Source organism: Balaenoptera physalus (assembly GCF_965194825.1).
Source record: "Balaenoptera physalus genome assembly, chromosome: 1".
Classification (NCBI taxonomy): Eukaryota; Metazoa; Chordata; class Mammalia; order Artiodactyla; family Balaenopteridae; genus Balaenoptera; species Balaenoptera physalus.
This window is the reverse complement of record NC_138882.1, coordinates 91,419,797-91,432,047: the sequence shown is the minus strand read 5'-3', so window position 1 is coordinate 91,432,047 and position 12,251 is coordinate 91,419,797. Positions and strand designations below refer to the sequence as shown.

At 52.4% G+C, this 12,251-nt stretch overlaps 1 protein-coding gene across 1 annotated transcript in view; it reads right to left on the bottom strand.

The window, feature by feature from the left end:
* Positions 1 to 8,509, bottom strand: part of TBX15 (T-box transcription factor 15) — a 109,283-nt gene extending 100,774 nt beyond the window's left edge. Inside the window, exon 1 of the mRNA XM_082458912.1 lies at positions 7,796 to 8,509. Coding sequence (XP_082315038.1) covers positions 7,796 to 8,000 — 205 coding nt within the window. The 5' untranslated portion in view covers positions 8,001 to 8,509. The remainder of the gene's footprint in view (positions 1 to 7,795) is intronic.
* Between the last annotated feature and the right edge of the window lie 3,742 nt (positions 8,510 to 12,251).

Genomic DNA, 12,251 nt, shown 5'->3' with positions numbered 1-12,251 from the left:
GATTTGAGGTTGGTTTGGGGGTTTTTTCCCCTGATTTTTTTGGGGGGAGTGGGGACGACAATCTTTCACCAAAGCCTTTCTGATTTCCCCCATAGTCCCCAGGACGTAAGCAGAGCTGAGAAAAGCACCCACCATCCCTCAGGATGCCGGCACAGGTTTCAAAGGCCCCGCGGCAACCCCGGGCCCACGCGGCCCTGCGGATCGGCCAGGCGGAGCCCCGAGCGCCGGAGCAGGAACGCGGGCCGCGCTCCCCGAGGCCCGGCCGCCGCTCCCGCCCCGCGAGGCCGCCGAGACCCGAGCGAGGGGCGGAGAACGGGCAGCCGCAGCCGCGGCCCAATTGGCCGACTCGTGAAGGTCACCCGAGCGGCCCTGGTTTCCCAGGGATGGTTTCTCGAAAAGAGATGCAATCCCAATGCCTTCCTCGGTGAAACGTCATCTGAAAGTTTTTTGAGGGGGTGAAAAAATGAGCTACCAACGTGTGTGTAGGAGGTTGGAGGAGGGGACCAGGTCGGGGTGAGGGGAAGTGAGGAGGGAGGGGAAATACAGGGGGGCGAACTGCACTCCGAGCCCTTGTCTGGGGCTTTGACATCACGTTCTGGGCTGTGGGACAGTAAAGGAAAGGCAGGGGGTGTTCGGGGTCAGAATTTCGGTTCACCCGGTTGAGAACTAGGCGTTGAAACTCTAAGGATCCGTCTAGGTGTGTAACGACCTCCAGTGATCCTTGTAAAGGGAACTCTACTGTGATCTGTAGCATTTTGGTTTCCAAACGAAGGCTGTATTAGCAGATTAGTTCTGCAATCCACAATCAGGGGCTGGTGTTTTGTTGTTGCTGTAATCCTCTAAAGTGTGTGGCAATTTGGAAACAGCGAATTTGAACCTCAGCAACTATATTGTAGAAAATATAAGAGGACAAATAGGGACAAGATGTTGAATATATTTCCTATATTCTTAAATTATTTCCCCCAAATCACACTGTTTCTCTCACTATTTCTATTAACCATTATTATTATCCAGATTCCTCTTAGTGGTTCCGTTAGCTCTCTGCATGGAAGAACATGAAGTTACTCTTCAGAATACAAGGCAGCTCCTGTCCATCCAAAATGAAGATGGCATTATTCACAAAATTAAAAGCCAAATTTAGAAAAATTTCCACTCTCCTCGTTCTTTTAAATTGCATCGGCACAGTCTCATTTTCTGCTGTTTTCTCTTAGGCTTTAGTCAAAATCATCAATTAATTTGAGAATTAAATAAAAACACCAATAACTAGAAGTTCCAGGTCTGGGGATACTCTTGAATTGTCGAAGGATACTTAGAGATGACAAAATTTCTCACCCCCAGATTTTAGGTGTTCCCAATTTGTTAAACTGGCTCCACACACACACACACACACACACACAAAAGCAGTTTCCTTTCTCTGCAATTTTATCTATGTCCCATTCAGAACTTAAAGTTCACACATAAATTTGTGTATAAAACACATACACTTGTGTAAATACTTTTAAAATATCCTGCATATACTTATGTATAAAGGGCAGAACTAGACATTGGCTGATAAAAAAAAAGTACAGAATAAAAAGTAGTGATTTCAAGGCCTATTTTCACCTCCGGTATCAAAAGCTCATCATCAGTTTGTAGTCAGCAAAAAACGTCCTGCCCTGCCTCAAAGTGAAGCCATTAATGGCAGGGAATAAATGTTGATTTGTCGTCACCAGTTGCTTTAATTCCCCACCTCTTCCCATTTCACCCCCGGTCCTCCCTACTGAGTCTCATTTTCCACCCTGACACTTAGAGTGAGGGCCTCACTTAAATTAACTAATAATTATCCTTGCCCAAAGAAGTGTAAACAGACCCTAATTTCAAAATTTGCTAATTGCTGTTCCCAGTACAGACCCCTGAGTATCTCAGTCATGCACATATAAAATTCAAAGCTCACTAGAAACCAGAAAAGGCAAAGCAAAAATAAACCATATGGACGAGAGAAAGAAGGGGGAAAGATTCCACGTTCCACCAGCGCCCTACGTTTCGCTGTGGAAAAATATACCAAAAGGTTAAAACTAGAAAACCACTTAAATATTCTCCCCATGCTTAACTATTTTATCTTTTGGGAGTAAGAAAGCAATAACCAGCTACACCCCCAGAATAATCATTGGACAGATCTCTGCATTTCCAAAAAGGAAAGTGAAATGCCAATCTGTTCTTTATCCCTGTGGAGTTTGCACAGTTCAGCCTGGCTTTTTTTTTTTTTTTTTTTTTTTAATCTACAGTCACCTAGAGAAGAAACTACCAGATTTAAGAAGTAATCATTTTTCTCCCAGGTGTGAGAAATAAACTTCTACTAGAGTCCATAATAAGAATCTCAAAAAAAAAAAGTGCTCTCATCTTATAAATATTATAATTTTGGCAATAGAGAAAATGACTGTCACAGACCTGGAATATTTCACTCCGTAATACTAGCAATGCCCTTGGAGAGGCTTAGACGAACAAAATAGTTCAGTCTTCTGAGCCAAAATGTATTTGTCCCTCCCTCTTTGTGGCCCAATATGAAGGATTAATGATGACGGACTTGCTTCCATTAAACTCTCGTCCACACAAGGAAATGATACAAATAAACGGGGGAACACAAACCACCAATACCCAATCATTTTAGTTTTGGCTCCCAGGTTAGGCATTTCATACCATTCTTCACTTACTCCTTACGTGCCGGGTATATTAACTAAATATGTTAAACAAATTTTCTTTAATAATTAAAAGCTGTTCATGATACCATTTGAAGGAATGGGGTGGAGGTGCACAGGAAAACGGCAGCGGGTATGCGTGAATATAATTTCAATCCGAACCCCACCGTAAGAAATTTAATTCCCCCTTCCCCCTGCATGAACGTCACCTCGTGAACTTTTCTTTCTGGAAGTTTTACCTATAAAATCAGGAAACCTGAAGTGGCTAGCTCTGAATCCAAATAAAGTGTTCAATAAGAAAGAGCGTTGGGTGGGGCGTAGAAGACGCGAATTCAGAATCGCTGCGCACGGAGGCTGGAAGCTGATCTGTCCAGGAAAGCCTTCGCCGCCCGTTACGCTTGTGCTCTTCGGAACGGTCTCCGAGGGGTAGAGGTGGCTGTGAAGCCAGCCGGGCAAAGGGGCTGCCCTGCACCGAGTAGCGAAGAAACGAGGGCAACCCGTCCCACCCGCGCGCGCGCCTTCCGCACGCTTCACGTGGGTTTCTGAACCCCCCGGAGGAGGTGGAGGCGGGGTATGGGGGCGACCTGCGGAGGTGCAAACCACAGCCCACTCCATTTCTTCCAACACAGTCCAAACTCTGGGCACCAGGGTTTTCCGCATTCCCTGTCCTCCCCACTGCCCTCGATCAGTTTGCTCCATCTATGGGACAGAATGGGTTGGAATTATCTCCTTTTTCTGAGTGCCTTCTATCGTGCCACCACTCCAGGACCGGAGCTTTACGCAGAACGTCTCCATAACCCTCCCCACCGCGCGGGGGTCATTGTGGCGCGCTCTCCCAGCCCCGTACATCCAGAAGGCACTAATTTAGCCACTGTCCGAGCAGAGCGCGAAAAAGGCATTTGGCAGTCATGCCCCAGCAAACCACCATCCTTAACCGGCCTACAACGAATTCAGATCTTGCCTACCCCTTCACTCCCTTTCAGAATCGTGGCACAAGGTCACTGACCAAAGAGGCAGCCACTGCGGAAGGCCGTTTTGACCTGGCAGCCGGGAGCTTTGGGCACGTTCATCAGGTCCTACACTTGGCTTGTTCGCAGGGCGCAGACCCGGCACTTCGAGGCCTGCGCCGGTGCCGGGACGCACGCACCGCCAAGGAACCGGAGTTCTACCCGAGAAAGACCCTTGGCGTCTTGCCCAGAGCGCCGCATACCCATACACTGCGGTCCAAGCCCCGGCCTGCGCCCTGGCTGGTGCTTGCCTCGCACAAGTACGTTCTCCCCACTGGCTTCAAACTCATCGCCTTTTCTCCATTACTTAAACATCAATAAAGAGTCACTTCTTCCGTTGTGACCCTAATGTTCCCGTATTAGGGGGTTGGGAGTGGGTAGAGGGGTGATGTCAGGATTAAAATCTTGGAGCTCTACTCTGAGCAAACAAGCCGTAAACCGGCAGATTAATTCCCGTGACCAGTTTGTCTCGCTAACTCGAAGGAAGCAAGTGCGTGGGGCACTGCGAGGAATTTTCTTGTCTCATTTCACTAGGGGTTGCGCAGCCGGGTGCCTGGGAGAAGGCGAGCGCCTGACTTGTGTGCACGTGTGCGCGGAGTGCGGATCTCCCTCGCGTTATTGTGTGTGCCTGCTTTGTGTGCCCACCCGCGTGCGTCGCCACCTCCTTAGGCCGCCGAGCGCCTTGGCTGCGAAGCTCAGGCCCGCGGGCTCCGGAGGGGGAAATCCCATCGCAGAAGGTTTAAATTATTTTTCTCCGCGGGGGATCGGGCCTCGGCCTCACTCGGCTGTGGGTTTGGGCGGGAAAGACCCAAACCCGAGCTGGGGAAGCCGGGTGGAGCCGGGGCTGCGGTCCGAGCGCAGATGGCGCCGCCGCGTGCCTGAAATATACTTCCAAGGCCGCAGCCGGAGCAGCTGTTCCCGGCGATCCTGGCTCGAAAGTTTCCTCCGTTGCTGCTGTATGAGAGGCGGGGGCAAGCCGACCCGAGAGCCAGGCTTTTCAGAGACCGGCTTTGAGACCGTCCCCAGCCCGCAGAGGCTGAGTGCTAGCGGCTTCTCCAAAAGACTGGAGCGCTGGCCTGGGTGTAAAAATGAGGGTACCTCACAGGCCCTTCTCCAAGGCCCTGAGGGCCTCAGGGTTTTTTGGGACCACCAGGCTCGGTGGAAATCTTTGAAATACATACTGTGTGTCCTCTGATGTGTGAGGGCCTACAGCGAGCAGGCCGGGCTGGTCTCCCCGCTTATGCAGGTTGGTGCCCCAGGCTGCGGGCGCTCGGCGCCAACTAAAGCCAGCTCTGTCCGGACGTCGAAAGAAAAACGGGCTGTGAAAAAGCAAAAAGCCACGTCTTTGAAAAAAACTTAAGCATTAAAATCGGACGCTTCGGTTGTCTGAGGATCCCAGAATTTTGAGGGAGGGCTGAAAACGATGGTACCAGTCAGGGAGGGTATGGTGAGAATGATAAATACTCTTCTCTAAGGCGGGTGGCCTGTGTACGTGTGCATGTTTGTTTAATCCTTCCCCAGCCCCTTGGCAATATTCCCTTTGTCTCTGTGGGTTTTTTTCTGTTCCTGACTTCTTTTCGGCCTAGGGCCGGCGAGTCACGCAGTGGGTCCAGCCCCCTCTTCTCCTAATCGGGAGAAGAAAGTTTAACGATAATTGCGAGGCCCAGCCGGCTAGAGACTCGGCCCTGGGCATAATGGAGTCGCCCGCGCCCCCTTTCCCGCCTCCACCACCATACACACACCATTAAATGTGGCTCTGCCTTTGTATTTGTTAGGGCGCTGTATTAAAGACAAAAAGAAAGGCCTATAGGGAACTCCAAGCCCTGGCGTGCCTTCTACTACCCTGCTTAAAGCCCAAAGCTCTGCCTGCTCCACTCTCCTGACTGCCAAGTCTCCACATCAGAGCACGCTTTTTCTGAAAGATATTTTTTTCATCCTACATCCTGTTCGTCCTGTTCAAAAGAAAGTCTTGGCCACTACGGGAACTCCAACTTGGAGATCCCCTCGGCCCACGACGGGACCGGCCCAGCTGCACGCAGCCCGGCTCCGCAGAGGGCCCGCGAGTGCTTTTGACTTCCGACTTCTTCCCTACCAGACCTTTGCCCCACAAACATATTTCGTTTTCTCTAACCCAAACGCCCATCTTTTCCTTTAAAAAAAAAAAAAGTGACAAAGGTAATGAGAACTGGTCAACTGACCTCTCTATTATGTAAAGTTCTATGTTAGGTCCTCACCCCCTACCCCCATCCCGCGGGAGCCAGGAAACAGCATTCTGGACACCAGGCTCTCGTGTTCACATCCCTGGACTGGTCTCTCCTTGTCCCAAATCCTCATTTTTTTCTCCCCATTATTTTCTGAGAAGGACGGCGGAAAGAAAACTGCCAGTTGAGTCTCATTATGATCCCACATGTTGGTCCTTTTGAACACAAGACCCTACACGGGCTCCCTACGACCTGTACACCCCTCCCAGAGAAAAGTACCCGTGGACGGGACAGGGCGTCTGCCATACTCAGTTAAATAACTTCTGCCTTTTCCACCATCGGGAAAATAAAATAAACTACATCCCCAATCGTGAGTTGTCATAAGGCCTGAGAAAACTTCCACTAAACTGTGTGAAGGCCCAAACGAGATTCTGACAACAAATAAGTATGGTGAGGAAATAGGGTCTGGCCAGAGATGAGAAACACACATTAGCCATGCGTTCCTTTCTGGATTGCCCACACAGGGGTCCGCGTGGACAGGCACCCGCATCCAAATACAGGGAAAGGCTTGAGCAGACGAAATAAATCTCCTTTTAATTTTCTTTTCATCGACTAATAAAAATAATTCCCCAGCACGAAACCCAAATACCGTAACCGGCCGCAAGAACACGGAGAATTCATAAAACTCTGTCTCTGCAGGTCACCCGCTAATCGCGTTATTATTAGCCTCAGGAGCATGGAAATTGAACTGTCACTGCCGAAAGAGAAAATGTAAGCGACAGCTGTCTCTCCTTGGGTCGGCCAGCTTTCCAGCCCCCAAGCTCCTGGGCCCCAAGCTGGGTCCCCAAGCTCCTGGGCCTGTGGCCAGCCCCATCCCTTTGCGGGCAGCCCTCCCCTTCCGACTTGCCGGCGCTCTGACCCAAATCTACTCCCCAGCCCTAGCTGGTCGGCAGGAGCACCTCCAGAAAAGTTTTAGAAATCCTGGCTGGAAAGTTTCTGAAGCGCTAAACCAAGCCGCTGCGAGCGTTGAGTGTGTGCGCGCTCGCGCGCTCGCGCGCGCGCGCGCGGGCAAAATTCTTCCGACAACAGCTGTTCCCCCTGTGTTTTGCACAGTTGAAATCTTGGCACTTAATACAAAACGTTGTTTTCCCCCCTTCCTAGGGTTCTGTTAAAGTACTGATGTAGACATCCGCCCGCTGTTTTACGTTTTGTGTGTATATAACGTGCATAGAATGCGCACAGATCCAAGACACGTTGCTGCACTGATCCCCACAAATACGCAGAGATGTGGGCCCTGAAGAGTGGCCCAGGGCGCAGGGTAAGCGGGCTAAAATCCATTCCTCTTTCCACAAATGCCAACTTAGTAGAAATATAATTATGCTCCCTCGTCACGGGCATTAGGAGAAACACAACTTGAGTCCCAGAAAAGTTGGTGGGGAAAGGGAAAGGACCGAGGTTGAAGGCTAAATGGGACAAACTGGGCAATTCCCACACGGGTGTCGGACCGAGAACTCCGTGCCAGTCCTCGGACCTCTCAGAAGCGAGTCCCAGCTCCTCTCCGCTCCCGCCGTTGCCTTGCATCGGCGCCCCTCTTAACCCCCGGGGCCTGCAGCCCCCGCAGCTGCGGGCACCGTGAACACTGCATTCTGCTCCCAGAAAGAGAAGGGGATGCGAGCAAGAAGGCCTCCTGGCTTGAGGCTGGCGACGAAACTGCAAGGCTCAGGCCAGTTCCCCCAAATTGGTTCCGGCGAATTTGGGGAAGGCTCAAGGCATTTGCGCAAAGAAAAAGAAACCCGGGTTGGAGCAAGACGTCGTCACCGCCAGGGCCTTCCTCCTCGCCACTCTCCCCGCCCGCTGGCCGCCCGGCGCCCCTTCTCCGCCCGCCTCCCGTGTTCTGGCCCTACGCACTCACCCGGGTGAGGCTCCAGGCCGTGCGCGGCCGCGTCCTCCGTGTCTCCGAGTGGGCCCGCGGGGCTCAGCGCCTCCATGGACAGGTCCAGCCCCTTCTCCTCCCAGTCTCGCAGCTTCCGCTTTTTATTTGAGCCGATCAAGGCTTCAACGGAGAAGGCATGTGCTCGCGAGCTCAGGGCGACTGCAGATCTTCTCCTTTCACTCATCTTAGCCGCCCGCACCCCGGCCCCCGCTCGCCCCCGCTACAGAGGGAGCAGCCCGAGCCCTCACGCTCCGAGCGCCCGCCGGGCCGGGCCCGGGAGAGGCGGCGGCGAGGCGGCCGAGACTGAGGCGGCGGCTTTGCGGGTCCTCGGCACCCTCCCCCTGCGCCCTCCGCCGCCGGCTCGGACCGACGTCCCGGGCTGCCCCAGCCCCTAGGAACGAGCGCCCCGAGCGCTACCCGCTCGCTGCATGAGCGCCCGAGTCCTGCTTCCCACCCACCCGGGCAGGCGCTCACAGGCTGTGCAGACTGGACTTCATCTTTTTTTTATTCTCTCTCCCTCCTCCCTCTCCCTTTCTCTCCTCCCTCTCCCTCTTCCTCCCGTGGTCTTCCCGTCCTTCCTCTGATCCAAACTTCTGGGAAACTTTTTTTTTCTAAATTCCTCCCTTCTCGAGGAGCTGGGGGCAGGCGGTGCGCTCCTGTCCGAGGGGCGAGGGAGAGGGAGGGGGGAGGAAGAGAAAGACTGAGGGGAAAAAAAAGCCCCCGACCAATGGCGAAGAGGGAACAGGAGAAACCCTGAGAGCGCCGGCCAATGAGAGGAGGGGAGAGACTGAGGCTCGGGCCAAGGCTCCGCGCGGATTGTCCCGGAGATGCTCCTGGGCCGACTTTAACTCCTGGCTTCCCAGTCCCCCACGGTTCCTCGTGGGGCGGGGGGGGGGGAGGGGAGCTGAAAGTCGAGGTCTGATCTGTGCCGTTACAAACTCCTGCAAGTCCCACATCCATACCTTTTCCTCCCAAATCTGCTAGGTCTCATAGACGCTGCAAGCGCAGAGTCATTTAAATTACGGATCTGGAATTGGGAGGCTCTGACAAAAGGTCAACCTGTCCAAATACGCCAGAAAAAGATTCTGACGATCTCGCGCTTGCCCCCCAGATGCTTTTAGATCTGCTAGTTCCGCCGGGATTTCGCTACACAGGTTCTTATTTTCCTGTTGAACGATTTCTAAGCGACTCTGGTTAAGGCAAAACGAAAGAAACAACAAGAAAGCCTCGTTACTATCCGAGGTCTTGTAATTGAAAATATAAAAATCGCTTCCTCCTTCCAGCTCTACCTGGTAGAGAAGGAGACTAGGCGCCCTCAAAGCGAGAGGGCTGCGGTGGGACACCCGGCTTACCGCGCGCTCCTCAGGCGGATCCCGACTGGGCCCGCACGCAGCAAATGCTCTCCTGCTGTTCGGCGTGGATGCGAAGCCCGGCTTCGCCTGCTTGGGGCGCTTGCTCTGGAGAACCCGCCGAGAGGGGCTGGGAGAGGGCAGCCAGGAACTTTGAGAGTGGAAAAGGAGCTTTTTCAAAATTCCCTTTAAATCCGATCACCTCGGGAGCTCGGCTCTCCCCGCCCCACTGATCCTCCCTCCACCCTTTAAAAAAAAAAAAATCTTTCAGGACAGTGTGGTCGTCAGGGATTTCTAAGGAACTTAAACCCAACACTTCTGGACATTCTGATTTCTCCACACCCGCTACTGGTTTCGGGCCGCTGGAGACCCTGAGCGCAGCCCAGCACAGAGCAAGTTCAGAGGGGCCAAGAAGTTGATCCTGCCAAGCTGGAAAAAAAAGTCTCGGATTTCGCGGACGACGGCCGAGCCACAGCCCTATCGCCCCAACGCCCTGGTCCAGACGCTTCTATCCCAGCGCAAAGAGGCAGGAAAGAGCCAACTCCCAGATGCCAACGACAGACCGACAGGCCCCTGCAGACAAGTCTTGCCGACACCCAGGCTCTGAGCAGGGTCTAAACCCGAAAGCCTAGGGCAGAGGAGCACACGGTGTGTCACAGACCCCCCAAGAACGAACACTCATTGGTCTTTCCACCTTGGGGTGAGAAGGGAGGGCCTGTTGGACCCCTGAAAGGCCACATTCCCCTCCTGACCACCGAGGGGCCGGGAAATCTACTATAGTTCTTGCTATTACGGTTGGATGTGCTCTGGTGCTGGAGACAACCGCAGAGTGTCCTGAATGTACCTTGGGCCTCTTTGGAGGAGAGCAAAAAAGACCAGTTTTGGAGCCCCCTCAAATGGGCCTCCAGCCTGGAGGAGAGGAAGCTATCCACGCAGCAAATGCAGAAAGAATAATGAAAAGCCGCCGGATGAGTATGATTCAGCTAGGCTTGGCCTCCCAGGCATTCCAGGAGCCTGAGTCTCAGGCTTGGGGGTCCCCCAGCAGCACTCCAAGAACCCTGGGATCGGGCACTGAGCCCTTCAGCCTCTCCCACCGTGCTGCCGGGCAAAAGCCTGGGTGGCAAGGTGCAGGGTCTCCCACCTCAGTCACCACTCAGGGTTGCTTTCAGGCGACCTTGCTGAAAGTGACGGCACATTCCCCACTGCCAGGCTTCAGCAAAGGAGCTGGAGACAAGGCAGGTCAGGAACGCGCAGTTACCTTCGTCCCTGGCTCAGACCTCTCTTTCGGCTCCCAATTCTGATGTTACCACCCTTGCCCAGAGCCTGCCAGGACCAGGCCCGATGGGGTAACAATGGGGCAGGCCTCTATTCTTTCCCAGCATTTCCCTCCTCCCCCAGCGCCTGTATGTCCCATCTCCCTCTGGTAGCCTCTTGCCTTCCTTTCTCTCACAGACCTTGTTGTGTTTGAGAAGGAAATTCACCATAGGCCACACACCCTCCCTGAGGTCATGAAAGTTTCTCAGAAAGAAGACATTTTGGTTACCCACCACCTAGATGCAGGTCCTGAAGGCCTGCCTGATGTAAGTGTCTGTACATGTGTCCACGAGTCGTACGTTGAAAAATGAGCAGTGCCTTCAACATCCTGAGCAGTGCCTTCAACATCCTGCATCTGCACCCCACCACAAAACATATGCTCTGCACAGAGTTCTCAGAGGAGCTTCTACACCCTTCCTTCAGGTTGCACATAGGTTGCTCCCATCCCCATCTCACATACACATATATCCTAGAATTGTGGGTTAGGCCATTAAAACAAATCAGATGATAACGAAGCCAGACTGGTTTAGAATAGTCATGAAAATAGGAGTTTTCCTCTAGGTAAATGGAGGGGCAGGGAAATTTTCTTTCTGTGACTATAGGGATCAATTTAAGTTTTTCGGTGTGTGACCTTGTGCTGACAGGTAAGAAGGTCTGGAGAAAGATTCATCAAGATGGTTTAACGTCCATGACTTAGCTACATAATTTTATGCAACTGGAGAGAAGAAGAAAAAGAGGGTTAGGGGGATTAAATGTGATTACCTGGGAGTACGATATGCATTTTCCTTCTACTCATTACATCAAGGGGCTTTCAAAATTTCCTCTCATTACCACAGTTTCTCTCTCCTTTAACCTTCAGGAATGAGAGTGGGGTCTCCAATGTCTGTGGCCAGTTCCTGAGGCAATCCCCAGGTTTCCCTGCCGCAGTCTCCACCCTTGGGTCTTGGGTGGAATCTACAGGTGGTGAGTCCAGTTCAGGTCTATTTCAGGCTTGAAGATGACTGACAAGGACCAAGCTGGAAACCCTACTCTACACCCTGCAGGGCCCCCAAAAGGATGAAAAGGTTGTTAAGCACCTGAGATGTCAGAGGGGTGGGGGAGGGGAAGGGGAACTCACTAACCCCCTCATATATGGGAAGTGGATGTCCAGGCCTAGCCTTGACCAGAGGAAAGCCAAGAAGAGAAGGGCAGCATAGTGACTGCTCACCTAAAACTGACTGTGTCCAGATAATTTGATTTTCCAAAGGAACATCAGAGTTCTGCAGGATAGGGACACGGAATCCTAGAAATGGAGCCCTGCATCCTCCACATACCTGTCCTTTCCTTTTGTTTCTGCACACTAAATACCCCTAAATACCACCACTGCGGATGCCTCAATACCAAGGTGATCCACCAGATGCTGTGACTTTGCAGTTTTGAGTAAGTAACTGAAAACAAAATTTAAAAAACAGGTGGCCAGCAGGACATGTTAGGCTGCCCTTACACGCCTAGGAGGACACCCTATAGAGGTGGGAAAATTACAATGAATTCGGCCTCTCTAGGCGGGTATGACACATTATAAGGCGGCGGTGGGGTGCGAGGAAATCATCAGGACTCCAAGGCAGGTGGAGCCTAGCGACCAGGTCCCATTCAGCTCTAAACTATGGGAGCTCAGGCAAATCGATGAATGGCCTCGAGCCTCACTTTCCCTGTCCGCAGAGTGAAGGGGTCCTAAATACTTTACAACTAAGCAAAGCAGGCAAGATAATCGGTGGGAGACTGGACACACCTGA